This window comes from Bubalus bubalis, chromosome 9 (genome assembly GCF_019923935.1).
Source record: "Bubalus bubalis isolate 160015118507 breed Murrah chromosome 9, NDDB_SH_1, whole genome shotgun sequence".
NCBI lineage: Eukaryota > Metazoa > Chordata > Mammalia > Artiodactyla > Bovidae > Bubalus > Bubalus bubalis.
In genome coordinates, this window is record NC_059165.1 from 99,415,186 (window position 1) to 99,442,397 (window position 27,212).

At 49.5% G+C, this 27,212-nt stretch overlaps 3 protein-coding genes across 3 annotated transcripts; 2 read left to right on the forward strand and 1 right to left on the reverse strand.

Moving 5' to 3' along the window:
* The first annotated feature begins 300 nt into the window (after positions 1-300).
* RLN3 (relaxin 3) lies at positions 301-2,982 on the forward strand. Its single transcript, XM_025293671.2, has 2 exons — positions 301-813; positions 2,180-2,982. Exons 1-2 carry the CDS (start codon positions 636-638, stop codon positions 2,407-2,409), a joined length of 408 nt encoding a protein of 135 aa, XP_025149456.1. The 5' UTR covers positions 301-635; the 3' UTR covers positions 2,410-2,982.
* Positions 2,983-3,165: 183 nt separating this feature from the next.
* Positions 3,166-27,127, forward strand: IL27RA (interleukin 27 receptor subunit alpha). Its single transcript, XM_006066525.4, has 14 exons — positions 3,166-3,418; positions 3,855-3,972; positions 9,601-9,758; positions 9,844-9,998; positions 12,194-12,353; positions 12,446-12,519; positions 16,801-16,984; positions 17,080-17,268; positions 19,865-19,966; positions 20,041-20,199; positions 24,961-25,086; positions 25,685-25,778; positions 25,984-26,077; positions 26,421-27,127. Exons 1-14 carry the CDS (start codon positions 3,316-3,318, stop codon positions 26,670-26,672), a joined length of 1,968 nt encoding a protein of 655 aa, XP_006066587.3. The 5' UTR covers positions 3,166-3,315; the 3' UTR covers positions 26,673-27,127.
* LOC102400582 (60S ribosomal protein L13a-like) lies at positions 5,065-5,941 on the reverse strand. Its single transcript, XM_045166802.1, is given in 2 exon segments — positions 5,065-5,814; positions 5,909-5,941. Coding segments are annotated over 2 exon segments (657 nt in total). The 3' UTR covers positions 5,065-5,190.
* Positions 27,128-27,212: the final 85 nt, after the last annotated feature.

Genomic DNA, 27,212 nt, shown 5'->3' on the forward strand with positions numbered 1-27,212 from the left:
TCGCACAGAGTCAAACATGACTGAAGCAACTTAGCATGCATGCATGCACTGGAGAAGGAAATGGCAACCCACTCCAGTATTCTTGCCTGGAGAATCCCAGGAACAGAGGAGCCTGGTTGGCTGCCTTCTATGGGGTCGCACAGAGTCGGACACAACTGAAGCGACTTAGCAGCAGCAACAGCAGCAGCTCAGGGCTTAAAGATAAAAAAACATTTGTCTTTTTCTCCTCCTTGAGAACTCCAGACCCCTATCTCACCCTTAAGAACTCCTAGACCCCTTTCTCCTCCTTAGGGACCCCGGACTTCTTATCAACCTACCTAAGACTTGACTCCCTCACTGGTCTCTGCTGAGCGGAGGCCTTCTCACCTCTCTCTGTTGAGATGACAGCTGGGCCATGTCACCCTATTCCTTCGAAAGGTTATCACTTGGTCCAGGAAACGGGAAAGGTCAGGGTTGGAGGGGGGCATGCCCACCTCCCCTCTGCTGATGGAGATAAAGGAGGTCACTCAGCTCCTACAGGACAGGAGGGGGAAGCTAGGATGTATAAATGAGGGGCCAGGAGGCAGTAGAGGCACCAATCACCAGGAAGCTGCCTTGCCGTGCCCATTCTCGCCTCTCAGGCAGCCCCGTCCAGCATGGTCAGACACCTGGTCCTGCTGCTGCTGGCCCTGGGGGTGCTGGCTGGGGAGCTCTTGCCGAGGACCGAGGCCCGGGCAACACCCTACGGAGTGAAACTCTGCGGCCGTGAATTCATCCGAGCGGTCATCTTCACCTGTGGGGGCTCCCGGTGGAGACGTGCCCACGACGCTGTGGGTAAGGCTGGGGAGGTAGTGTGTGTGGCCGGGGGATTGATGCTCATGAGGTGGGTTCCAGAAACCAGAGATGGAGGTGAGATGAGGGACTGGGGCAGGAAGTTCCTCCCTTCACCACATGCAGCTGGGGAGATGGGCCAGGCCCTTGAAGCTGTGCCAAGGCTGAGGGAGCTGGTTGGCAGAGCTGCAGAGCTGAGATGGGGGTGGGGGGGTGGGGTGAGCGGCAAACCATTTGAACCAGCTAGAAGTCTGGGACACTTGCTATGTGTGAGCCCTGTGTTACGCAAGGCTGCTGTTTGCCCAACCCTGGTCAGTGCCATTCAGAAGCCAAAACTAAAGTGTTTTCCAAGCCTCAGGGAAGGGAATAAGAGGAGTATGGTGAGGACAAGGCTAGATTTACCACCTAATAGGTGACTCTCCTACCAAGTTGCTTTTCTTCCCTGATCAGCTTTATCTGCAAATAGGAGGCACAGCTCCTGTATCTTGCACGTTTGTTAAGTGGCAAAATTGAGTCTAAACTGATTAGGACAAAACTGAGTGCTTACCCTATATCAGATGCTATTTAAAGTTTTTTTTTTTTTTAATGCATATCAGTTAAGTCATCTACTCTGTATAAAACTCTACAAGGTAGAAGCTTTTTAAAATTTTTTGATGCAGACCATTTTTAAAGTCTTTATTGAATTTGTTACAATACTGCTTCTGTTTCAAGAAGCATGTGGGATCTTAGCTTTCTGACCAGGGATCAAGCCTGGATTTCCTGCATTGGAAGGCAACGCCTTACCACTGGACCACCAGGGAAGTCCCAGGAGTTACTATCCCCACTTTGCAGGCAAGGAAGCTGAAGCTCAAGGATGATAACTGGACTAGGGCTCAGTCAGTTCAGCTCCCAGACACGTGTTTTTCACCATCAGGTCCTCAATAACTAAGTAGGAGGGGAAAAGCTGGGCTTCCCAGGTGGCCCTAGTGGTATCCAAACCTGCCTGACAAGACGCGGGTTTGATCCCTGGGTTCCATCCCTGGGTCGTGAATGTCCTCTGGAGGAGGGCACGGTAACCCACTCCAGTATTCTTGCCTGGGGAATTCCATGGACTGAGGAGCCTGGTGGGCTATGGTCTATAAGTTTGAAAAGAGTCGGACGCAACTGAAATGACTTGGCACACAGGGCAAAACCTATGACAGAAGAGGAAAGTCAAGCTCAGTGGGGTTAAGCTGCTCATCAAAGAAGGGAACCCACGTCTGAGCAGAATCAAAGTCTATACTCCCGAGGCTTATTCACACTCAAGAACAGAGAAGTAGCTGGGCCAGCCCAGAGCTGGGACTCAGGGTGTGACACAGTCCCGAGCACTAACTCTTCTCATCTTTTGCAGAAGATGCCTTCCCAGAGGTGGACACTGACTCGGAGAGTGAGCTGGATGAGGCAGTGGCCTCCAGCGAGTGGCTGGCCCTGACCAAGTCCCCTCAGGCCTTCTATGGGGGCCGACAGGACTGGCAGGGAACCCCATGGTCTCTGAGGGGCAGACGCGACGTCCTGGCTGGCTTGTCGAGCAGCTGCTGCAAGCGGGGGTGCAGCAAGAGCGAAATCGGCAGACTCTGCTAGAAGCGAAACTGGGCAGCAGGGGGGCACCGGGGTCAATACCCAGCCCTGCCATCCACCTGACTGGTGTCCGGCTGGGTAGTTGTTTCTGGTCCCTCACGCGTTCATTCATCAGCAAGTCACAGAAGTCCGGCACTGTGGGCTCAGACTCCCTCCACCCAACCCTGATCTTTGAGCAGTCCATCCCACCCCTGAGCAAGCTATGCCGCAACCTGGCCAGATGGGGACCCTGACGTTTGAGCAGCCCATACGATGCCTTTCCTGGCCTGTTCTGTCTCCTGTCTCTACTTACCCAAACTGGCCACACTCAGACCTTGCCCAAGCTGCGACTCTCTCCTGTCCCAACTGTGACTCTCTCCTGTCCCACCTGTGGCCATTCGCCAGCCCAAATTATGCCCCCATCCCATTCCAGCCTTCCTGCCTGCCAGCCCCTCTCCCTCCAACCCCGCCCGCTGGGGGAGGGGGGGAGGTTCTAAAGCTGTAGACCCCAGGGTTGGTGGAAGGACTCCTGGGTTTTCTTCGTATCCTGGGGTGGAAAGCTCAGTGTGTGTGTGGTGGGAACGGATCAGAACCTTCTCCAGCCCCTCAAAATAAAAAGTTGCAAAAGACCTGGCAATGTGTGATGTTTAGGGAGGGAAGGGGCAGGTATCAAGGGAGCTTCGGCCACGCCCTCAGCGCAGCCCCCACCCGCTCCCCAGTCTCCCCCCGCCCCAGCCCCTGCGAGTTCTGCCGGGAACTTTCCGGTGCAGATAAGGGGCGGGGACCCGCAGCGCAAGGTGCGGAGGCGGCCGGGAGGGGTGGCTCTGCTTCCCGTCGCCGCTCAGGCGTTGGTGCCCGAGAGCGAGGCGGGCGGCGCGGCCGCGCTGGGCCGGGCAAGGCCGGGCCGGACTGGGGGGCCGCGGGAGTGCCATGCGGGGGGCCCCGGCCGCCCCCTTCCCACCGCGGCCGAAGCCGATGCTGCTGCTGCTGCTGCTGCTTCTATTGTTGCTGTTCAGCCGGACTCGGCCCCAGGGTGAGTTCTGGAGCGAGCTCGTGTCTCATGCTCGCGAACGCGCCCATCACCCTCCAGGGTGACCCTCAAGTTTGCGGAATGAATGGCAGAGGTCCAGAAGCCACTTTGCTCTCCCCGGCCCGGGGGCAGGGGCCGGACGATGCGAGAGGTTGGGGAATGGGCGGTAGCGAGGTGGGAACTTGAGGCCGGGGTTGGGGGGGGCGGCGGTAGGGTAAGGGCTTTTGTCGGGAGTGGGGGGGTAGTTAACAGGATGTGGCTGGTGGGAGGGGAGGAGTTATGCCCAAAGCCTGGGGAGCGGTGGCCAGCGCCCCCTTCCTGCTGCTCGCTTCAGTAAGGGACCCTGGATCGCCCTCCACAGTTGTCAGAAGTTCTGGGGTGTGCCCGAGGCTGGGGGAACTGATCCCCTTCCTTGGAACCCTCCTGCCTCCCTCTCCAGGCAGCCCGGGGCCACTGCAGTGCTATGGAGTTGGACCCTTGGGGGACCTGAACTGCTCCTGGGAGCCTCATGGGGACCTGGGAGCCCCCTCCATGCTGTATGTGCAGAGCCAGAAATAGTGAGTACAGTGGGGTAATTTGGGGACACTGAAGCCACTCAGGTTCTAGCCTTCTCAGAGGACCCATTTGCCCTGCCCACCCTCACCTCCCAGCCCGACCCCACTCTCTAGCCCTTCATTTCCACATTCCCGCATTTCCTTGCTGTGTTACCATGAACCAGTCACTTTCCCTCTCTGAGCCTCTGTTTCTTCCTCTATCAAATGCTGATAATAATGGAACCTGGTTCCCAGCATTGGTTCTGAGAATTCAGTGAGTTTAGGCACTTGGGAAAGAGAAAACGCTTAATGATTAGAAGTTGTTTTTTATTGCTGTGTGACCTTAGGCAAGTAGCTTAACCTCTCTGAGAACAGGGAAAGATCATTTGATCTGGTGCTGGGGATGCAACAGTGAAAGAGACACAGAAAGCCTCATGGAGCCCACAGTCTGAGGGGGTGACTGATATTGCTTCATGATGAATCACATTTGGAAACTCAACTTCATTTCAAATTTGGCTGTGAGAGGAGAGGAAAAGGAGCATTTGAAGATAGGAACTGGCATGGGAGGTTGGTTTTTTTTTTTTTAATGGTGGTAAAGTACACATAAAATTTACCCCTTTTTTCCTCAATCTTTTTCTTTTGGCTGTGCTGGATTTTCTTCGCAGCTCCAACTCTCTAGTTGCGGCTTGAAGGATTCTCACTAGTTATGGTGCATGGGCTTAGTTGCCTCTAGGGCATGTGGGATCCCAGTTCCTTGACCAGGAATCTATCCCGCATCCCCTGCTCTGACAGGCAGATTCTTAACCACTGGACCACCAGGGAAGTCCCCTCAATCTTTAAGTGTCCAGTTCAGTGGCATTAAGTACAGTCACACTGTTCTGCAGCCATCGCCACCATCCATGTCCAGAAGGGTTTTAATTTGTAGAGAACGAGAAAGTAAGAGGGCTTCCCAGGTGGCGCTGGTGGTAAAGAACCCACGTGCCAATGCAGGAGATGTAAGAGACATGGGTTCCATCCCTGGGTTGGGGTGATCCCATGGAGGAGGGCATAGCAACCCACTCCAGTATTCTTTCACTCCCGTATTCTTGCCTGGAGGGTCCCAGGAACAGAAGAGCCTGGCGGGCTGCAGTACAGAGGGCTGCAAATCAACTTAGCATGCATGCTTGCATGAGGGAATAAAAGAAAGTCTCTCTTTTTTTGTTTGTTTTGTTTTTGAAGAATAAACAGTCAATTTTATTGGGCTCAGACTAGGAATCCATGAGTCTTGAGGACCTCTGTGAATTTGTCAGTTTTCTTCTCGATGTTCTTTTCTGCCTGCTTTGGTAGCCTCATAAGCAGCTGCTTTTTCCGATAGTGGATCTGGGCTTTCTCCTTTCTCTTCTCGTCCAGGGTGGCTGTTACTGCCTGGTCCGTCCAGCCAACCTCATGAGCCAGGCGCCCTAAGTAGGCAAACTTCTGAGTAGGCTTCAGACACACAACCTTGAGGGCAGCGGGCACCACCATTCGCCTTCTCTTGTTATAGGTTGGTGGGATCCCATCAAACACTTCGAGGTGCTCCAGAGCAGCCTGACCTCACTTGGTCTTGTGGGGCAACATGTCTCACACTGTCCGCCAGAAGATGCCGCTGGAGGCTCGGAGGTGGTAGGGGTCATGGGAGGGGTTGGTGTTCATCTGCTTGCGGAAAAAGGCCAGGTACTTGAACTTATTTCTGTAGAAATTGCCAGAAATGTTGATGCCCTCACAGCGCACGACCACACCCTTCCGGCCCAGAAGCACCTGCTTGGCCACGATGGCCGCCAGGTGGCCCAGGAGATGGCCTTGGCCGTCAAGCACCAGGACCTGCCCCTCGGAAAGCTTTTTTTTTTTCTTTTTTTAATGAGGTGAAATTCACATAAGGTGAAATTAACCATTTGCAAGTGAACAGTTCAGTAGCTGTTAGTACTTCACACTGTTGTCCAACCAGTGCCTCTATTTCATTCCAGAACATGTCCATTACCCCCAAAAGGAAGTTTCATCCCTAACAGCAGTCAATCCCTGTCTCTTGGCAACTACTGATCTACTTTCCATCCCTTGGATTTGCCTGTCCTGGACCTTTCTCATAAGTGGAATCATACCTTATGTGGTCTTTGATATATCTATATACATTCACTTAGCATGTTTTCCAGGTTCATTATGTTGTAGCATAAACTAGAACTTCATTCCTTTTTTTGTAGCTGAACAGTATTCTACTGTAACGGATATACTGCGTTCATCTACTCATCTGTTTCCACCCTTGAGCAATTGCTGTGGGTGGTTGTGACTAGCGCTACTGAGAATTGAGTCCTTCTTTTCAGTTCTTTGGGGGTATATGCCTAGGAGTAAAACTGCTGGGTCATATGGCAATTCTGTTTAACTTTTTGAGGAACCAACTGTTTTCTGCAACAGCTGCACTGTTTTATGTTCCTACCAGCAATGTAAGAGGGCCCCAGTTTCTCCACATCTTTGCCAGCATATGTGTTTTTGTCTTTGTTTTAATGAAGGCCTTGATTTGAACCTTTGAAATCCAGTCCTTTGGGACATCCTCAACTCCTCTCTCTCTAACCCACGTTCCATCCATCAGCAGGCCTTGCCAACATTATCTAGAATCTGGCACTCCTTACTTCCTGAGCACCTCCTCCATGATCCTGTCCCCATTATCGCTGGCCTGGACCCCACAGTCACCTCCTCCCAGGACTCAGGTTTCCATCCTCAGCCCCACAGTCTCTTCTCTACCATGGCATCCAGTGGGCGCCTGTGAACTTCTGCATCAGAGCACTTCCCTCCCTTGCGCACAGCACTGCAGGGCTCCCTGCTCACTCAGGGTAAAAGCCAGAATCCTTCCTGCTGTCATGTGAACAATCTGCTATCGCCTCCCTGTCCTCGCCTCCTCCCACCTCCGCCTTACTCACTCTATTCCAGGGTGCAAGCCTCCTCCTCACTGTTTCTCAGAAAATACCAGGCACAGGGGCTTCCCTGGGGTCATTGTTGTTCAGTCGCTAAGTCGTGTCCAGCTCTTTGTGACCCCACGGACTGCAGCACGCCAGGCTTCCCTGTCCTTCGCTATCTCCCAGAGTTTGCTCAAACCCATGTCCATTGAGTCAGAAGTGGGTGATGTTATCTAACCATCTCTTCCCTGGTGGCTCAGTGCTAAAGAATCCACCTGCCAGTGCAGGAGACTCGGGTTCGATCCCTGGTCTGCGAAGATCCCACATGCCACAAAGCTGCTAGGCCCATGTGCCACACTATTGAGCCTGTGCTTGCGTGTGCTAAGTTGCTTCAGTCGTGTCCAACTCTTTGCGACTCCATGGATGGTAGCCTGCCAGGCTCCTCTGTCCTTGGGATTCTCCAGGCAAGAATACTGGAGTGGGTTGCCATGCCCTCCTCCAGAGGATCTGCTCAACCCAGGGATCAAACCTGCATCTCTTATGTCTCCTGCATTAGCAGGCAGGTTCTTTACCACTAGCGCCACCTGGGAAGCCCCACTGAGCCTGTGCTCTGGAGCAACTACTGAGCCCACACACCACAGCTACTGAAGCCGGTGCCCCTAGAGCCCGTCCTCCACAAGAGGAGCCACGACAATGAGAAACCTGCACACCGCAACTCGAGAGTCGCCCCCACTTGCTGCAACTGGAGAAGAGCCCGTGTGCAGCAACAAAGACCCAGCACAGCCAAAAATAAATAAATAAAATGATAAAAGAAAAAAAAGAAAAAGCACCAGGCACAGTTTGGCCTCGGGACCCTTGCCTTGGCTGCTGTTCCTTCTTAAAGTGCTCTTCATTTAGGAAGATCCTTCACAAACTGTGCACCCGCCTCCTTCAGGCCGTTATTCACATGTCTCACCAGAGAGCTTTCCTGACCACGTTTACTAAAATACCACTGTCACTCTTCATCTCAGCACGCCTCATCTTCCTCATCCTGCTTGATCTTTTTTTAAAATAATTATTTCTGTATTTTGGGCCTCACTGGGAGGCTTGTGGGATCTTAGTTCCCCTATCAGGGATTGAACCCCGTGCCCCCTGCAGTGGAAATGTGGAGTCCTAACCGCTGGACAGCAGGGAACTCCCTTGATTGTTCTTTATATTGCTTTTACCACCATCAATTATATATTTATGTGTTTCATCTGCCTCCTCCACTGAAATACCAGCTCTGGAGAGGGGATCCTTGCCTGCTTTGGTCACGGTCCTATTCTCAGCTTCTACAGCAGGGCCTGGCCCACAATATGTGACTGAATAGTTGTTTTTGTTGTTATTCAGTCACTAAGATGTGTTTGAAGCTTGTTGACCCCATGGACACCAGGCTCCTCTGTCTTCCACTATCTCCTGGAGTTTGCTCAGATTCATGTCTATTGAGTAGGTGATGCTATCTAACCATCTCATCCTCTGCTGCCTTCTTCTTCTCTTGCCCTCAGTTTTTCCCAGCACCAGGGTCTTTCCCAATGAGTTGGCTCTTTGCATCAGGTGGCCAGAATATTGTGGCTTCAGCTTCAGCACCAGTCGTTCCAATGGGTATTTAGGGTTGAGTTCCTTTAGGATTGACTGGTTTGATCTCCTTGCTGTCCAGAGGACTCTGAAGAGTCTTCTTCTTCACCACCACAATTTGAAAGGATCAGTTCTTTGGCACTCCGTCGTCTTTATGGTCCAACACTCACAGCTGCACATGTTAATATTGGAAAAACTGTAGCTTTGACTGTAGGAACCTTTGTCGGCAAAGTGATGTCTGCTTTTTAAACACTGTCTAGGTTTATCATAGCTATCATTCTTTCCTTCCGAAAAACAAGCATCTTTTAATTTCATAGCTGCAGTCACTGAAGTGATTTTGGACCCCAAGAAAATATAGAAGTAAATGTGGATATATATAATAGATGCTCAATAAATAAAATAACCAATGCTTATATATCATGTATATGCTCCAGATGCTTGCTATTATTTTCTTTAATGTTTTAATTTGGTTGCATAGGGTCTTAGTTGTGGCATGAGGGACCTTCATTGCTGTGCATAGACTCTCCAGTTGTGGCACGAGAGCTCAATAGTTGCTGTGCTCGGGCTGAGTTGCTCCACAGCACTTGGGATCTTAGTTCCCCATCCAAGGATGGAACCTGCATCCCTTGCATTGCAAGGTGGATTTTTAATCACTGGACCACAGGAAGGGCTTCCCAGGTGGCTCAGTGGTAAAGAATCCACCTGCCAATGCAGAAGACACAGGAGACTCAGGTTTGATCCCTGGGTAGTTCCTCTGGAGGAAGAAATGGCAAGCCACTCCTGTCTTCTTGTTCAGAAAATCCCATGGACAGAGCAGCCTGGCAGGCTACAGTCCACGGGGTCGCAGAGTCAGACAGGACTGAGCGACTGAGCACGCGTGCATGGACCATCGGGGAAGTCCTGCTTGCTGTTCTAAATGCATTTCATACCTCATCGCATTGATTCCCCTCACTATTCAGCCTTTTCGCAGGCGCTTTTATCACCCTCATTTTGTAGGTCAAGAAACTGAGGCGCAAAGAAGTGAAGTTGCTTGCTCAAGGTCACACAGTTCTTAAGCAGAACTAGGACTTGAACCCAGGCAGAGCAGATGTTATCATAACGACTCGGGGCCCAGCCTGTTGTCTATCGCCTCTGATTTCCCCATCTCTCCTCACAGCCATTCCAACAAAACCTGGACCGTGGCGGTGCCCACCGGACAGAACTGGGTGACCATCCCACGGGAACAGCTCACCACGTCTGACGAACTCCTTGTCTGGGCGGCCAAGGCTGGCCAGCTTCTCTGGTCCCCAGTATTTGTGAACCTCGAAACCCGAAGTAATGGGCGGGAGTGTTGGGGATGCGCTGTGTGTGGGGTGGGTGGTCCTGGAGGCCCCTGCTCAATGGATTTCCCCTTCTTCAGTAAAGCCAAATGCCCCCCACCTATACCCTGACGTGGACTTCTCAGAAGATGACCCCCTGGAGGCCGTTGTCCAGTGGTCCCCTCCTACGTGGCCACCCCATAAGGTCTTGGTCTGCCGGTTTTACTACCGAAGGTGCCGGATGCCCTGGGTGATGGTGAGTATCAGGGAACCTTTCCCCCCACCCTACTCTGGTGGGGCCTGGGACATCATTCCCAAATCAGCGACCTAGCCCAGAACTCGTTCCTCACCTGCCCCTGGAGTCTGTCCACATCCCTCATGAAAGGTCTGTACATGCATCTTGTTCAGCTAAAAAATGTACCCCCACCAAGATAATCTATAAAATCCATGCAGTCCCACTTGGAATTTTTTTCTATTCTTGTTTGGCCATGCCATGCACGTTGCAGAATCTTAGTTCCCTGAACAGGGATTGAACCCCGGCCGTCAGCAGTGAAGGCGTGGAGTCCTAACAATTGGACAGCTGGGGAATTAATTCCCTTTACTTGGAATTCTTGAGAAATTCAGTAAACTTCCTCAAACACTGCCATTTAATGAATTGTTGTTGTTCAATCACTAAGTTGTATCCAACTCTTTTTGACTCCATGGACTGCAGCACCCCAGGTTTCCCTGTCCTTCACTATCTCCCAGAGTTTGCTCAGACTCATGTCCATTGACTCGATGATGCCAACCAACAATCTCATCCTCTGTCATTCCCTTCTCCTCCTGTCTTCAATCTTTCCCAGCATCAGGGTCTTTTCCAATGGGTTGGCTCTTCACATCAGGTGGCCCAAGTACTGGAGCTTCAGCTTCAGCATCAGTCCTTCCAATGGGTATTCAGGGTTGATTTCCTTGAGGATTGACTGGTTTGATCTCCTTGCTGTCTCCTCAAATAACTTACATGAACCTTAAAGGAAGAGGTTAACACCAGGGGACTTCTCTGGTGGTCCAATGGCTAAGATTCCATGCTCCCGATGCAGTGTTCAATCTCTGGGTGGGGAATTAGATCCCACATGTTGCAACTAAGACACAGTGCAGCCAAATAAATAAATGAACACTAAAAAAAAAAAAAAAAGGTTTATAGCAGATACTACTTAGCGCCTGCTGTGTGCCACACACTGTTGGAGGCTCTTTATCAAATCCTTACAAGAACTGTTTGAGGTAGATGTGTTTTGTGCCTACCCATTTTACAGATGAGGAACAGAGCCTGGTTTTCAATAAACACTTGAAAGTGTTAATAATAAAAGAAGCTCATATTTCCAAGCACCAGCCATGCATCAGGTACCAAGTTAAGCAATCTGCATGGATGACCTTAATGAGGACTGTACTCCCGACTTCCCTAAGATAGATTATTTTATGATCTCTGTTTTGTAGTTGGGGAAACTGAATCTCAGAGAGGTTAAGCAACTTTCCCAAGCTCACACACAGCAAAAAAAAAGGACGAAAGCTCCAGAGCAATGGGACCCCAGGAGTTGGGGAGCCTGTCCAAACACTTTAAGAGCACAACCACAAAGTTGCATGTATCTTTCATCTCATATCTCATTGGTCAAAACGTAGTCACATGGTCTCACCTGATTGCAAGGGAGACTGGGAAATGTGGTCTTTATTCTTGATACACATGGTCCTGACAGATACTCAGGGTTTCCAAAAGAAGCAGCCGAGAAGGGGTATTGGGGATAACCAACTATCTCAGTCACGGCTTGGGGTGCAAAGCACCACAGGGTAGGGTAGACTTGTTTTCATTGGGAATGTTCATGCAGTTCAGAACAGTGCTAAGATACAGACCTTGAAATCTTACTGCCTGGGAATGAATCTCAGCTGTAGTACTCACCAGCTCTGTGACCTTGGGTATGTCACTTTCCCTCACATGACCTTAGTTTTCCTCATCTGTAAAATGAGAACAATAATAGAATTTCCCACCTACTGCTATACCTGGCACAGAGGATAATCAAATTGTCTCTTTTTGCCAGGGATTGTCCCAATTTTAAAACTGAAAGCCCTGTGTCTTGAGAACCCACTCTGTCTCCCAGGCAAAGCAAGACAGTACTGGTCATCCTGCTGGCAGCTAAGGGCTTCCAAGCTGGCTCAGTGGTAACCAATGTGCATGTAATTCAGGAGATGCAAGAGACATGGGTTCTATCCCTAGGTCAGGAAGATTCCCTGGAGAAGGGCATGGCAACCCACTCCAGTATTCTTGCCAGAAAAATCACATGAACAGAGGAACCTGGTGGGCTACGGTCCAGGGGATCCCAAAGAGTTGGACCAGACTGAAGTGACTGAGCACACACATCGACATATAAAAGGTCAACTTTCAATTCAGCCTTCAGCCTCATCACTCACATGTCACTCCCCCAGCTGGAACCGGAAGTGAAGTCTATACCTCTGATGCCCATTGAGATCCAGGACCTGGAACTGGCCACTGGGTACGAGATGTTCGGCCGCTGCCAAGTGGACAAAGAGGAGGATCTGTGGGGCGAGTGGAGCCCCATTCTGCCCTTCCAGACACCACCCTCTGGTGAGGATCTCTGGGCTTCCCATCTTTTCCTCTCCTGGAAGTCAGGCCATCACACCATTCCCATTTGTCTCTTCTTTTTCCATCCTCACCAGCTCCAAAAGATGTGTGGATCATGGGGAACATCTGCGGGGCACCAGGTGGACAGGAACCCCTGCTTCTGTGGAAGGTGAGTTGTGAAAACCCATTTCTCTGCCCATGTCAGGAAACCCTAGATAACAATGATGCAGGGACTTACTTAGTGGTCCAGCAGTTAGGACTCTGACCTTTCACTTCCACGGTCGTGGGTTCAATCCCTGGTCAGGGAACTAAGATCCCACAAGCTGCCCACTGCTGGAAATCAAAACGCCCCCAAACCAAAAAACAATGATGTAAAAAAAACAGAGGCTACTATGCTGCCCTCTTGAGGCTGCTTCAGGGCTTCAAGGAGGGGGATCATCAGGGAGGCTCAGAGCAAGACTCCAGGGAGGCTCAGAGCAAGACTCCACCAGGGTTGACTGAAAGTAGGGGATCTGAGCTGAGACTTGAAGATGGGTACGAGTGTTCCAGGCAGTGGGGGACGTTGGGTGCAAAGATTTAGAAGCAATACAAGGCTCAGTTCCACAAAGTATAGCCAGGTATGCTAAGGGCTTTGATGTTAGTATCAAAAGGGCATTGTAGGGACTTCTCTCATGATCCAGTGGCTAAGAATCTATCTGTCAATGCAGGGGACACAAGTTCAGTCCCTGGGCTGGGAAGGTCCCACATACCCTGGGGCAGCTAAGCCCAGGTGTCACAACTACTGACGCCCTCGTGCCCTTGATCCCGTTCTCTGCAATAAGAGAAGCCGCCACAGTGAGGAACCCGAGCATCAAAACTAGAGTAGTCCCCGCTCGCAGCAACTAGAAAAAGCCCGAGTCCAGGAACAAAGATCTAGAACAGCCAAAAATAAAATAAATAAATAATTTTAAAAGGTGGGGGGAGGGGGCATTGTAGGGATTTCCTGGTGGTCCAGTGGCTAAGACTCTGAGCTCCCAATGCAAGGCACCTGGGTTCGATCCCTGGTCAGGGAACTAGATCCTGTATGCTAAAAGACCCCACTTACTGCAATGAAAATTGAAGATTCCGTGTGCCTCAACTAAGACCTGGTGCAGCCAAATAAAAAAATAAATATTTTTTTAAAAACAAAACAAAACAAAAACAGGGCGTGTGAGATGACAGACAAGAATGAAACAGTTCTCACTGACCCAAGTCTGTTAAGCACCTTGCATTGCAAGGCCCTGACTCATAGTAAACATGGCGAGAAACCAAATAACAGGGCTCTCACTTTCTTGGGCCACACCATCTAATAACATCACTGACTTTAACCATGCGTAATATTTCTAGAGCTCTCACTGTGTGCCCGGTCCTCGCCTACACACTTATTTATATTGACAAACTTTACAGATGAGAAAATGAGATGCAGAGAGGTTGCCCCAAACCACACAACTGGTACACGGCAGAGCTGATGTTTATTGGCTTTCAAAGCATAATTCACAGTTTCACTACCTTTACTTATTTAATTTTTTTTTCACTTTTTTTGGCCATGCTCCAGGGCCTGTGGGGTCTTAGTTCCCTGACCAAGGATCAAACCTGTGCTTCCTTGCATTGGAAACATGGAGTCAATCACTGGACCACCAGCGAAGTCCCTCAGTGCCTCTGTTTTATGACACATACCTTATAATGCCCCTTTACCAAACTGAAATGAAGTACACAGCTCAGGGCTTCCCTGGTGGCTCAGTGGTAAAGAATCTGCCTGCCAGTGCAGGAGAAAGGGATTCAATCCCCCGTCCGGGAAGATCCCACATGCAACTGAGCAACTAAGCCTGTGTGCCACAACTGTTTAGCCTGTACTCTGGAGCTCGGGAGCCACAACTGAGCCCATGTGCCGCAAGTACTGAAGCCCGTGCGTCTAGAGCCTGTGCTCCACAAGAGAAGCCACCGCACTGAGAAGCCCAAGTACCACAGCTGGTAGCCCCCACTCTCTGCGACTAGAGAAAAGCCCATGAAGCAATGAAGCTCCATTACAGCCCCAAATAAATAATACATAAGTAAAGTTATAAAAAAGAAATATAGTTCTTATAACCCATATATATATATATATTTTTAAAAACGTATAAATACAGTATATTCTGTTGTAACATACAGTGTACAGTGTATTGCAACATTCAGTAGAAATAAAGGGGAAATAAGGCTACTGCATAATGGCAAGGTATTCAGTTCACCAGTGTGACATGAGTACTAAATCTGTACCTCCCTGACAGGGTTGTGTTAGTCTCTTAGTGGTATCCAACTCTTGGTGGGCCCATGGACTGTAGCCCGCCAGGCTTCTCTGTCCATGGTATTCTCCAGGCAAGAATACTGAAATGGGTTACCATGCCCTCCTCTGGGGTATCTTCTCACCCAAGGATAGAATCCGGGTCTCCTGCATTGCAGGCAGATTCTTTACCGTCTGAGCCACCAGGGAAGCTCCATGTACCTCATAACATAGCTTTAAAATACATAAAGTAAAAGTTGGCAGAACTACAAGGAGAACTCTATGAATTCATAACCATTGTGGGAGATTTTTAACATGCTCCTCTAAGTAATTTCATAACAAGCAGATGGAAAACAAGTCAAGATCTAGAAGATCTGAACATGTGAGTAGCAGACACTCAAGTGGACTCACATAGGAAACATCTGAACATGCATTCTTTCCATACCAAACAGGACATTTACCAGAGTCGTCCACATGCCAGACTATTGAGCCAGTTTCCCAGGACTTCAAAGGGATGAGACAATGCAAGACACGTTGAGAAATTCTCTGATCAGAACACAGATCGTGCTGGAAATCGATAATCACAACTGCCTGGAAAGTCCCTATATGTTCAGAATATTTTAACATTCAGTGAATATTAAAACCAGGTCCCCAGAGGTTTTGTATTTATACAGCAAATGGTGTTTGATCTTAGGATCAGCTAAAATTGCTAGATTTTTTTATCTACAGAAGTTTCCAGTTGGGATGACATTCTAAAGTCACAATGGAGGTGGGACAACTTTTTGTTTCTAGGAGAGGGTAGTGTCCCTGGCTCTTGAGCATCAAATACCAATCATTGAGGCAACCAGATATTCTCACAAGTTTCCCCAAAGGACTCTGGAGGGTACCATCCTCTTTGCTACACATAACCACTCCTCTGTACAACAGTGGGAGTTTTGCAGTCCCTAAGAACCACACAGGACAGAATGGAGTAAGCTGAGTGAGGCAGGGTTATATAAGTGCGTGGCCAGATTTTGTCTTTACTTAAAATATTTTTTTAGAAATCACTTTATTTCCTCTTGTTTTTTAAAAATTTATTTTTGGCTGCACTGGGTCTTCGTTGCTGCATGTGGGCTTTGTCTAGTTGCAGAGAGCAGGGGCTGCTCTCTACTTGCGGTGCATAAGCGTCTCACTGCAGTGGCTTCTCTTCTGGTGGTGCACAGGCTATAGACAGCTTGAGTAGCTGCAGCTCGTGAGCTCAGCAGCTGGCAGCTTGCTGGCTCTAGGGTGAGCAGGCTTCAGTAGTTTTGGCCCATGGGTTTAGTTGCTTCGCGGCGTGTGGAATTATCCCAGACTAGGAATCGAATCCATGTTCCCCCTATTGGCAGGCGGATTCTTATTCACTCCACCACCAGGGAAATCCCTTACTTAAAATCTTGATAATTTGTTTGTCATGGTTTTTTTTTTTTTTTTTTTTTAGTTTTGATTGATTAAAATACTATGTTACAACAAGGTCCTACTGTAGAACAGAGAACTATATTCAGTATCCCGTGATAAACCATTATGAAAAAGAGTATGAAAAAGAATGTGTATATATATATATGTATGTATATATATATATATGTGTGTGTGTATATATATATATGGGGGGTCACTTTGCTTATAGCAGCAATTAACACAGCTTCATAAATCAACTATACTTCAGTAAAAATAAATTTTAAAAATATTGCATTAAAATATAATTTATCTTGATTGGATTTTTGTATCCTTTCTTGTTTTGCACCCTAGTTCTGGCTCATGAGCTGTATTCTAATCTCACTTCTGCTGTTGAGCCCCTCTGAGGCTTGGTTTCCTCACCTGTACCGTGAAACCAGGGCTTCCATGGTGACTTAGTGGTAAAGAATCCACCTGCCAGTGCAGGAGATGCAGGTTCAATCCCTGGGTGAGGAGGATCGGCCTGGAGAAGGAAATGGCAACCCACTCCAGTATTCTTGCCTGGAAAAATCGCATGGACAGAGGAACCTGGCGGGCTACACTCCATGGGGTCACAAAAGAATCAGACATGACTTTGGGACTAAACAACAGTGAAACCAACAAAAATGTTTCACTGATACGTTTATCCAGTGACCTAACTGAGATGCACAGTATGTGCCTGATAAGGAGAGAGATTCACCCCTCCTTCCCCTCATCCTTCAGGCTTCAGGGCTCTGCATGCAGGTGACCTACAGAGTCTGGATCCAGGTTAAAGATCAGGAGGTGATCCAGGAGGAGACCCCCTACTGCAACTTCTCCATCCCCACCCAAGCGGAGTGGGTGGGGGTGTCTGCCGTGAATGCCACAAGATGGGAGCTTCCTACCAACCTCTCTTTGACCTGCTTGGGTAAGAGGCTGTGAACTTCCTTTGTGAGATTCCCTGGAGGCGCAAGTGGAGACTTCCCAAGTAGACAGCTGAGATTTCACCTCCCCATCCTCTAGGTCCAGACTTTGCCCCCCATGGCGTGGTGGTCAGGAGCATCCCTGGAAACACAGAGCTGCTGGTGACTTGGCAACAGGAGCCTGGGGAGCTGCAGGAGCATGTGGTGGACTGGATTCGAGATGGTGACCCCGTGGAGAACCTCAACTGGGTCCGGCTTCCTCCTGGGAACCTCAGTGCAGTGCTGCCAGGTGAGGCCAAAGGGCACCTGAGTTCCCATTTCAGCTGTTGGAGAACAGAGGAGAGGCTGGATTTGCAGAGGAGTGGTCAAGTATTATTAATTCATGCAAGAAATATTCGTTGACTACCCACTGTGTGCCAAGCCCTGTTCTAGAGACTGGTACACAATGATGGGCTTCCCCGGTGGCTCGGCAGTAAAAAATCCGCCTGCAATGCGGGAGAGGCAGTGCAATGCAGTGCAATGGCTACCCACTCCAATATTCTTGCCTGGGAAATCCCCTGGACAGAGGAGCCTGGAGAGCTACAGTCCGTGGGGCCACAAGAGTTGGACACGACTTAGCAACTAAACGACAACAAACAGAGTGATGGCAGCTGATGTGTACTGGCCTTTCCATCAGCATGAAACCATTCAATCTTCCTTATAAAGCAGGTTTCTGCTATTATCATGAAGATAAAGAAAAAGGCTCAGAGAGGTTAAGCAACTCCCCTGAGGCCATACAGCAAGTATGTGGTGGGACCAAGATTTGAACCACATAGTCAGGTTCCTTGGAGAAGGAAATGGCAACCCACTCCAGTCTTCTTGCCTAGAGAATCCCAGGGACGGGGGAGCCTGGTGGGCTGCCGTCTATGGGGTCACACAGAGTCGGACACGACTGAAGCGACTTAGCCGTAGCAGCCAAACCCTAAACTATCACTGTACTGTCCTCTCAACAGCATCCCTACCCTCATCCCCCCCAACATCTCCATCCTCATCTTGTAGGGCCGGCAACCAGCGGAACAAAAACCAAATACCTCTGTGATGCAGTCTGTTGTTTAGTTGCTAAGTTGTGTCCGACTCTGCCAGGCTCCTCTGTCCACGGGATTTTCCAGGCCAGAATACTGGTGTGGGTTGCCATTTCCTTCTCTAGGGGATCTTCCTGACGCAGGGATCGAACTTGCGTCTCCTGCATTGCAGGAGGGTTCTTTATCGCTGAGCCACCAGGGAAACCCCTGTAATGTAATCGGGGCAAAGTAAAGGGGGAGGAGGGAAGATATTTATTTTAGGGAAAAAAAAAGAAAAAGTCTCTCTGGGAAAATGGCATTTAAGCTAAGACCTGAAGGATCCATGGTCTCAGGGAAAAACAAGAGGAGACAAACAGTGCAAAGGCTCTGAGGCAGAAATGTGCCTTATGTGTTAGAGTGACAGCGGGGAGGCCGGTGTGGCTGGAGTAGAATGAGCAAAGGGGAAAGTGGGAGGGGGACGGGGCAGAATGTACAAAGCCTTGTGGCTCATGGAGAAGACTTTGATTTTTTCTGCCGGTGAGGCGTGAGCCACGCAGGGTTGTAAGCAGAGGAAGGAAGGGTGTGTCCTGACTCAGTTGCTCACAGGTGCCCCCTGGCTGCAGTGGGAGGAACAGACTGGGAGGGTGAGGGCTGGAATTGAGAAACCCAGGACTGTGGGCTTCCTTGGTGGCTTAGACAGTGAAGAATCTGCAGTGCAGGAGACCTGGCTTTAGTCTCTGGGTCTGGAAGATTCCCTGGAGAAGGGAATGCCGACCTACTCCAGTATTCTATCCTGGAGAATTCCGTGGACAGAGAAGCCTGGCAGGTTACAGTCCATGGGGTTGTAAGGAGTTGGACACGACTGAGGAAGTAACACTTTCCCTTTCAGAAAGGTCTGTGTTTGCTCCTTCTGGGAGGGAACAAAGGAAGGGAGAGAAGCAGGCAGGTTCTTGTTGGGGAGTCTTACAGCAGAATTTGGGGGACTTATTTGGATTTGTTGCACCTGACATGCTCCTCCAAGTGGGACAGTCCCATGGACTGTCAAATACTCAATAGCAATAAGTTCTAGGCTGAGATTTAACACTGTCAGATACTCAATAGCAATAAGTTCTAGGCTGAGATTTAACACTGGGGAGTCTGTCCTTGGTGTAAAGAATTTGGGATAGCCTGAGACGGTGTCAAGTGAGAGATTTAGGATAAAGTCCCAAGACCATAAGTATATATGGACAGAAGAAGAGGAGCCCCAGTTTTGGAAAATTCCCGGTTGAGGAAGGCTATATGGCACCACAGGTTTTGAGAAGGGATTTCAGGAGCCTTATTTACTATGATGGATGATGTCAGGGCCCCACTCAGAGCCCGGAGTTTATCTCCCAGTCTCTGGCACCTGCATTCCTGGCCTGAGGGCTTTTTCTGGCCTGAAGCATCTTGCCTGCCTAGTCAGATGAAGTGCCTGGGAATCAAGGCCCCTCAGATGCAGCCCTTCACCAATGACTGATAATGGTCGATGGATAAATACCCCAACTCCCTCCCTCCTTCGGTGGGATGGAGTTCAGGATTGTCAGCTCTTCTGCCACCCAGAGGGCACCGGTGGGACTGAGCCTTGGTTGGTCGTATTGGGAACTTGTTCTCTAACGCACAGTTGCCTGGGTTTCTTTCCTTCCCCACTTCATTTCCCCACTGCCCTGTTGGTGTTGTCTATGGTTACCTCCCAGATAAATTACTTTCCCTCAAAACCCTTGTAGCAGAGTGTCCCTCTGGAGACACAAATGAAGATTCCTTACAAAATAAGAAACGCATTGGGGAGGGGAGCCAGCTCTAACTGGTCTTTGCTCCTGCCCTACTCAGTGGATTTCAAGGAAGGGGTCCCCTACCGAATAACGGTGACTGCGATCTCTCCGTGGGGCTTGGCCCCGGCCCCCTCCGTCTGGAAGTTCAGAGAGGAGCTAGGTAAGTGGTGGGCTTGGAGGATGGAGGGTTCTGAAATACTGGCAGAACTTGACCCACTGACTTTCTCTCGCCAGTACCGTTATCGGGGCCAGTGGTTTGGAGAATCCAGGATGCCCCCTCAGGGACCCCTGCTGTAGCATGGGGAGAGGTCCCAAGGCAGCAACTTCGGGGCCATCTCACCCACTATACCCTGTGTACACAGAGTGGAACCAGGCCTTCTGTCTGCAAGAACGGTGAGCTCCACTGCCTCTGCCCCAGCCCCTATCAGTCCACCCCTCCCCTTGCCCCCAAGGAACCTTTTGGCTCCCTCTCAGCCCCTACGAGAAAACCTGATATCCTAGGTTCCCCAGTGGGTAATAACCCTGGTGGCTATCAGTGTAATAGACTGTCATGTGGCCATTTAAAATGAAGAGTCCGATCTATATTTATTGACATTGAAAGATGCCTGTCATATTTTATTAAGTGAAAAAAGATAAAAGGATTATAAAACTTTGCGGGATGGTTCCACTTTTATACAATAAACCCAGCACTGAGCAAAGCAGAGACACAACTATGAAAAGAAATTCCTCCACAGCATCAATAGGGATTTTAGAATTACATATGATTTTTATTTCTTTTTTTATACCTTTGGATATAGGCTAAATTTTTACTCTGAGCACAAATTCCTTTTAAAAGTACCTTTCTTTTTTTGGCTACGCTGGGTCTCCGTCACTGCTTGCTAGCTTTCTCTAGTTGCGGCAGTTCACGGGCTTCTCATCGCAGTGGCTCCTTTTGTTGTGGAGCACGGGCTCTAAGGTGCTCAGGCTTCGGTCGTTGTGGTGCATGGCCTTAGTTGCTCTGCAGCATGTGGCATCTTCCTGGACCAGGGATCAAACCTGTGTCCCCTGCTTTGGCAGGCAGATTCTTAACCACTGGATCACCAGGGAAGTCCCTAAATTATCTTTATTACCCTTTCCCCCACAGTCACGTTGAGATATAATTGACAAGCACACTGTGTATGTTTAAGGTGTACATTGTAATGGTTTGACTTATAAACATTGTGAAATGATTCCCCATATAAATTTCGTTAACATCCATCATCTCACATACATACCATGCTGCTGCTGCTAAGTCGCTTTTCAGTCGTGTCTGACTCTGTGTGACCCCATAGAGGGCAGCCCACCAGGCTCCCCCTCCCTGGGTTTCTCCAAGCAAGAACACTGGAGTGGCTTGCCATTTCCTTCTCCAATGCATGAAAGTGGAAAGTGAAAGTGAAGTCGCTCAGCCGTGTCTGACTCTTTGCGACCCCATAGACTGCAGCCTACCAGGTTCCTCCGTCCATGGGATTTTCCAGGCAAGAGTACTGGAGTGGGGTGCCATTGCCTTCTCCAATACATACCATAAAAAGTTTAAAAAGTAATAAAAATTCAAAATATTCTTTTCTTCTGATTATAAAAGTTATCTGTTCTTGTTTTAAAAACTGACACACTGGGGCTTCCCTAGTGGCTCAGTGGTGAAGAATCCACCTGCCAACGCAGGAGGCAAGGGTTCGATCCCTGATCCAGGAAGATCCTACATGCCTCGGAGCATCGCAGTCTGCGTGCCACAACTATGAGCCTGTCCTCTAGAACCAGAGAACCTCAACTACTGAGCCCACGTACTGCAACTACTGAAGCCCGATTACCTAGAGCCCATGCTCCGAAACAAGAGAAGCCACCACAATGAGAAGTCTGTGCTCCACAACTAGAGAGTAGCCCCTGCTCGCCACAACTAGAGAAAACCTGCTCAGCAACAAAGACCCAGCACAGCCAAAAATAAAAAAATGAAAGTATTTTAAAAACTGACACATTAAAGTTCAGTTCAGTTCAGTCACTCAGTCGTGTCCGACTCTTCACGACCCCATGAATCGCAGCACGCCAGGCCTCCCTGTCCATTACCAACTCCTGGAGTTCACTCAGACTCACATCCATCGAGTCAGTGATGCCATCCAGCCATCTCATCCTCTGTCGTCCCCTTCTCCTCCTGCCCCCAATCCCTCCCAGCATCAGAGTCTTTTCCAATGAGTCAACTCTTCGCATGAGGTAGCCAAAGTACTGTAGTTTCAGCTTTAGCATCATTCCTTCCAAAGAAATCCCAGGCTGATCTCCTTTAGAATGGACTGGTAATATATCAGCGTTCTCATCACTTCAATGATACTGATCATGCAGCTTCCATATTTTGCCCTGTGTACATTAACACAAAGATGGGAGTTGTGTTTTTTTGTGTTGTTTTTGAGTTGTGGTGTTTGAAAATATTAAACATTTTTACTATAGAAAATTTCAAGCGAAAGTAGGAAAAACAGTGTAGCAAACCCTTGTGTACCCACCTTCCGGTTTCAATAGTTAACTGCATTTAATCATTCTTGTTCAGTGTATCCCCCATGCTTTTTACCTAGTGTGTCTTTGGTGTCATTTCACCCTTCAATAATTTGGTACTTCTGCCTTTGTCTCTAACTGATAAAGCCTATTTTTTTAAAACATAGTTACTTTGCCATAACTGCACTTTGCATGAGTACATAGATATCACTGGGTTAAAAATCATATATATTTATGTGTTGTTCAGTTACTAAATGGAGAAGGCAATGGCACCCCACTCCAGTACTCTTGCCTGGAGAATCCCATGGATGAAGGAGCCTGGTAGGCTGCAGTCCATGGGGTCTCTGGGAGTCAGACACGACTGAGCAACTTCACTTTCACTTTTCACTTTCATGCATTGGAGAAGGAAATGGCAACCCACTCCAATGTTCTTGCCTGGAGAATCCCAGGGATGGGGAAGCCTGGTGGGCTGCCGTCTATGGGGTCACACAGAGTCGGACACGACTGAAGCAACTTAGCAGCAGCAGCAGAAGTTGCTAAATTATGTCTGATTCTTTGCAACCCCATGGACTGCAGCATGCCAGGCTCCCCTGTCCTTCATATTTCCCGGAGTTTGTGCAGATTCATGTCTGTTGAGTGGGTGATACCATCTAACCGTCTCATCCTCTGCTCCCCTTTCTCCTTTTATGAGTACATGTACCTATTATTATTATTAAAAGAGAACCATGTTATAGGCCCCTAAAGCTTATGACTAATGTTTTACAGCTGTCTTTTTCTACTTGATGTTTTAGCTTGGATAGCTTTATGTGGCATATTCAGTTAAAAAGCATACACCGCCAGGGTATTCCCTGGCGGTCCAGTGGAAAGGACTTTAGAGAAGAATTTGGGGGACCCATTTGGATTTGTTGCACGTGACATGCTCATCCAAATGGGATTGTCCATGAGATGTTCAGGTACTCAAGTTTCAGATCTAGCAATAAGTTCCAGGCTGAGATTTAACACTGCAGTCTGTCCTTGGTGTAAAGAACTTGAGACAGCCTGAGAAAGGCATTGAGTGAGAGATTAAGGATGGAGTCCCAAGACCATGAGTACATATAGACAAAAGAAGATGAGCCCCAATTCTGGAAAATTCACAGTTGGGGAAGGCTATCTGGCACCACAGATTTTGAGAAAGGATTTCAGGAGCCTTATTTTCTGTGATGGGTGGCATCAGGGCCAGAGTTTATCTCCCAGTCTCTGGCACCTGCATTCCTGGCCTGAGGGCTTTTTCTGGTCTGAAACATTTTGCCTGCCTCAACAGCTATGAAGTGCTGGGGAATCAAGGCCCTTCAGTTGCAGCCCTTTATCAATGACTGATAATAGTTGATGGACAGGTGGTTAGGACCCTTAGAGCTGAAGGTCTGGGTTCAATCCCTGGTAGGGGAACGAAAATCCCACAACTGTAAGGCACGGTCAAAGAAGTAAACAAAAACAGTTCTGGGAGGTGCAGATGTCTTCCCCGGGTCTGAAGCAAATTTCCCTTCACTGGATCCTGTGCATCCTGAGGGATATGATATTCATGCATTCTTTTATTTGTTCCAATACACACTTGACCCTTGAACAACACAGGTTTGAACTGTGCAGGTCTAGTTATACATGACTTTTTTCCATAGTAAATTTTAACAGTACTATCTATGGTTGGTTGAATCTGCTGATGTAGAACTAGGAATTACAGAGTGTGTGTTAGTTGCTCAGTTGTGTCTGACTCTTTGCGACCCTGGACTGTAGCCCACCAGGCTTCTCTGTCCATGGAATTCTCCAGGGAAGAATACTGGAGTGGGTAGCTATTCCCTTCTCTAGGGGATCTTCCCCACCCAGAGACCAAATCCAGGTCTCCTGCATTGCAAGCAGATTCTTTACCATCTGAGCCACCAGGGAAGCCCCTATTGAGGAACCACAGATAAGGAGGGCATCCCTGGTGACTCAGTGGTAAAGAACCTGCCTGCCAGTGCAAGGGATGCAGGAGGTTCGAGTTCAATCTGTGGGTCGGGAAGATCCCCTGGAGGAGGAAATGGCTACCCACTCCAGTATTCTTGCCTGGAGAATTCCATGGACAGAGGAACCAGGTGGGCTCCAGTCCATGGGGTCGCAAAGATTCAGACTTGACTCAGCAGCAGCAGTAGCACAGATAAGGAGGGCAGACTACAAATTATACTGTACTTGGATTTTTAACAGAGTTAAGAGTCGACACCCCTAACCCCTGCCTTGTTCAAAGGTCAACTGTACATCATTTTTTAGTGCTTTCTATGTGCCAGGCACTGACTAGAGTTGGACACGACTCTAGGAATATGGCCCTCGTGGCCCTAACTTCTCATGGGGGACGTGCAGGCATAGATAAAGGAAATACTATCTGTGCAGTGTGTCAGATGATGGTAAGTGCTGGGTAGAGGAATAAAGCAAGGAAGATGAATGGAGAAGCAAGCGATGTTTTAATTGGTTGGGGTTGGGGGGGCAGTCAGGAAAGTTCTCACTAAATAGGTGACCTGTGAGCAAAGAGCTGAAGGAGGGGAGGAGGGAACCATGTGGATATCTGGGAGACAGTGTTGCAGACAGCATGGCATGTGCAAAGGTCCTGAGGCAGGACTTGACTGCCTCCCTCACCTCTCTGGGTATGTCCTTCAGTGACTAGCAGTACCCGAACCATCACCCTGCCTGACCTTCACTGGGGTCCCTGCAAGCTGTGGATGACTGCCTCCACCATCGCAGGACAGGGCCCACCTGGTCCAAGCCTCCAGTTTCACCTACCAGGTAGAGGTCTGGGGTGGGACTGCTATGGGAAGGGGCCCTGTTCCACTGGAAGGGGTTACATAATCCTTACTGAACTTCATTGGGTAGACAACCTTTTGACTTGGGGATGTCGATGATGCATTTTGATGCTGCTAAATACTGCTGTGGATTAACAGGCAATGTGTGTCTTTGACCCTTTCACCCATCCCTGACCTTGACCTTCTCACAAGTCCCACTCCTACTCTGAGACTCCCCCTACCGATTCATGTGTGCAGGCTCAGTCGCTGAGTCATGTCTGACTCTTCGTGACCCCATGGACTGTAGCCCACCAGGCTCCTCTGTCCGTGGGATTCTCCAACAAGAATACTGGAGTGGGTTGTCATTTCCTTCTCCAGGGGATCTTCTCAATCCAGGGATTGAAACCGAGTCTTCTGCATCTCCTGCATTGGCAGGCAGATTCTTTACCACTGGGCCACTTGAGAAGCCCTCACCCATTCATGAGCCCTGCCCATTTATCCGCTTCCTTACCTGTGCCCTGCCCCACCCATGAGCCTTCCCTGAGCTGTCCCGGCCTTCTTGGTGTCCAAATGCTCTTCTGCCCCTCCCCCTTGCCCTCCAGATAACACCCTGAATTGGAAAGTTCTGTCAGTTGTCTTTCTGCTGTGGGGTTTGCTCCTGACCGGCTGTGGTGTGAGCCTGGCCACCTGCGGAAGGTAAGGCTGTCAGACACACAGGTCTCTGCCCAGGTGGGGAGGGCAGCTGGGCATCGCTGAGCTTGGCTTGGTGGGGGGGGGGGCAGGGGCTTTGGGGATAAGGAGATGATGCTTCAGAGCTCTGTGACATTCCTGGACCTTGCCATCTGGGCATGGGTATCTCGCCACCTGGCTTCCCTGCCCTGACTCTTAACCTGCTTGCCAGGTGTGTCCACCTGCAGCACAAGGTACTGCCCCACTGGGTCTGGGAGAAGATTCCTGACCCTGCCAATAGCAACTTCAGCCTGCCACACATGAAGGTGAGTGAAAAGCCTGGCTTCTTGGGGCCCTCTAGGGGGTTGGGGAAAGCTGGACAGTGGGGAATAGTTGAGAATTAGGGTGGGGGGTATGAGGGGAAGGGGCTTCCCAGGATTTAGTGGTAAAGAATCCATCTGCCAATGCAGGAGACGTGGGTTTGATCCCTGGGTTGGGAAGATCCCTGGAGGAGGGCATGGCAACCCACTCCAGTATTCTTGCCTGGAGAATCCCATGGACAGAGGAGCCTGGCGGTCCATAGGGTTGCAGAGTCGGACACGACTGAAGCAACTTAGCACGCACACTCACAGGTACAAGGGGAACAATCTCTGTCTCTTCTCTCCCCAGGAGGTGCCCCAGGCCCAGCCCCCTGGTGACTCACCCATCCTGGAAGTGGAGGAAATAGAGCAGGTTCCAGTTAAGGAGCCCCTCCAGCCCTTGGCACCACTGGACTCTGGGTATGAGAAACACTTCCTGCCCACACCTGAAGAGCTGGGCCTTCTGAGCCCCACTGCAGGCTCCAGGCTACGGCCTGAACTGACCTCAGGAGGGGAGAGGGGAGCTCCTTTGACAAATGAAGACATAGAGGCTCAGAGCTGAGTCACTTGCCTGAGGACACCCAGCCAAGGAAGAGCTGAGACTAAAGGACCCCTACAGAGAAGGGCCTGGCCCTACGGGGAAAATGTGGATGGATGAGGGAGCAAATGAAAAATACGTGATATCCAGAGTGGCAGCTACTCCCCAGATCTGTCCTGCTGCTATAATAGAACTGTAGTCGGATGCACTCCCAGCCTCCCTTGCAGCTAGGTGTAACCATGGACTGAGTTCTCACTGGTGAAACATAAGCAGAGGTGACATGTGCCAACGCTGGGCCTGGGTGGGGGCTCTTCCACATTCCCTTCCCTTTCCGATGAGCTGGAGCATTGGTGTGCCCTGTGATGAGGCTTTGAGCACACCCAAGCTGAAGGCAGCGCAAGAAACAGAAGGAAAACAAGAGTTTCCAAGTGATCCCATAGAAGTGTCCAAAGAAATAAATTTTTTTCTTTTGATAGCTACTCTAGCTTGAGATCTTTTTGTTACAGCAGCCACATCTATTTAACTCTCACTGACTCAATCTTTGCTTCTAGCAGAGTCAAGCCC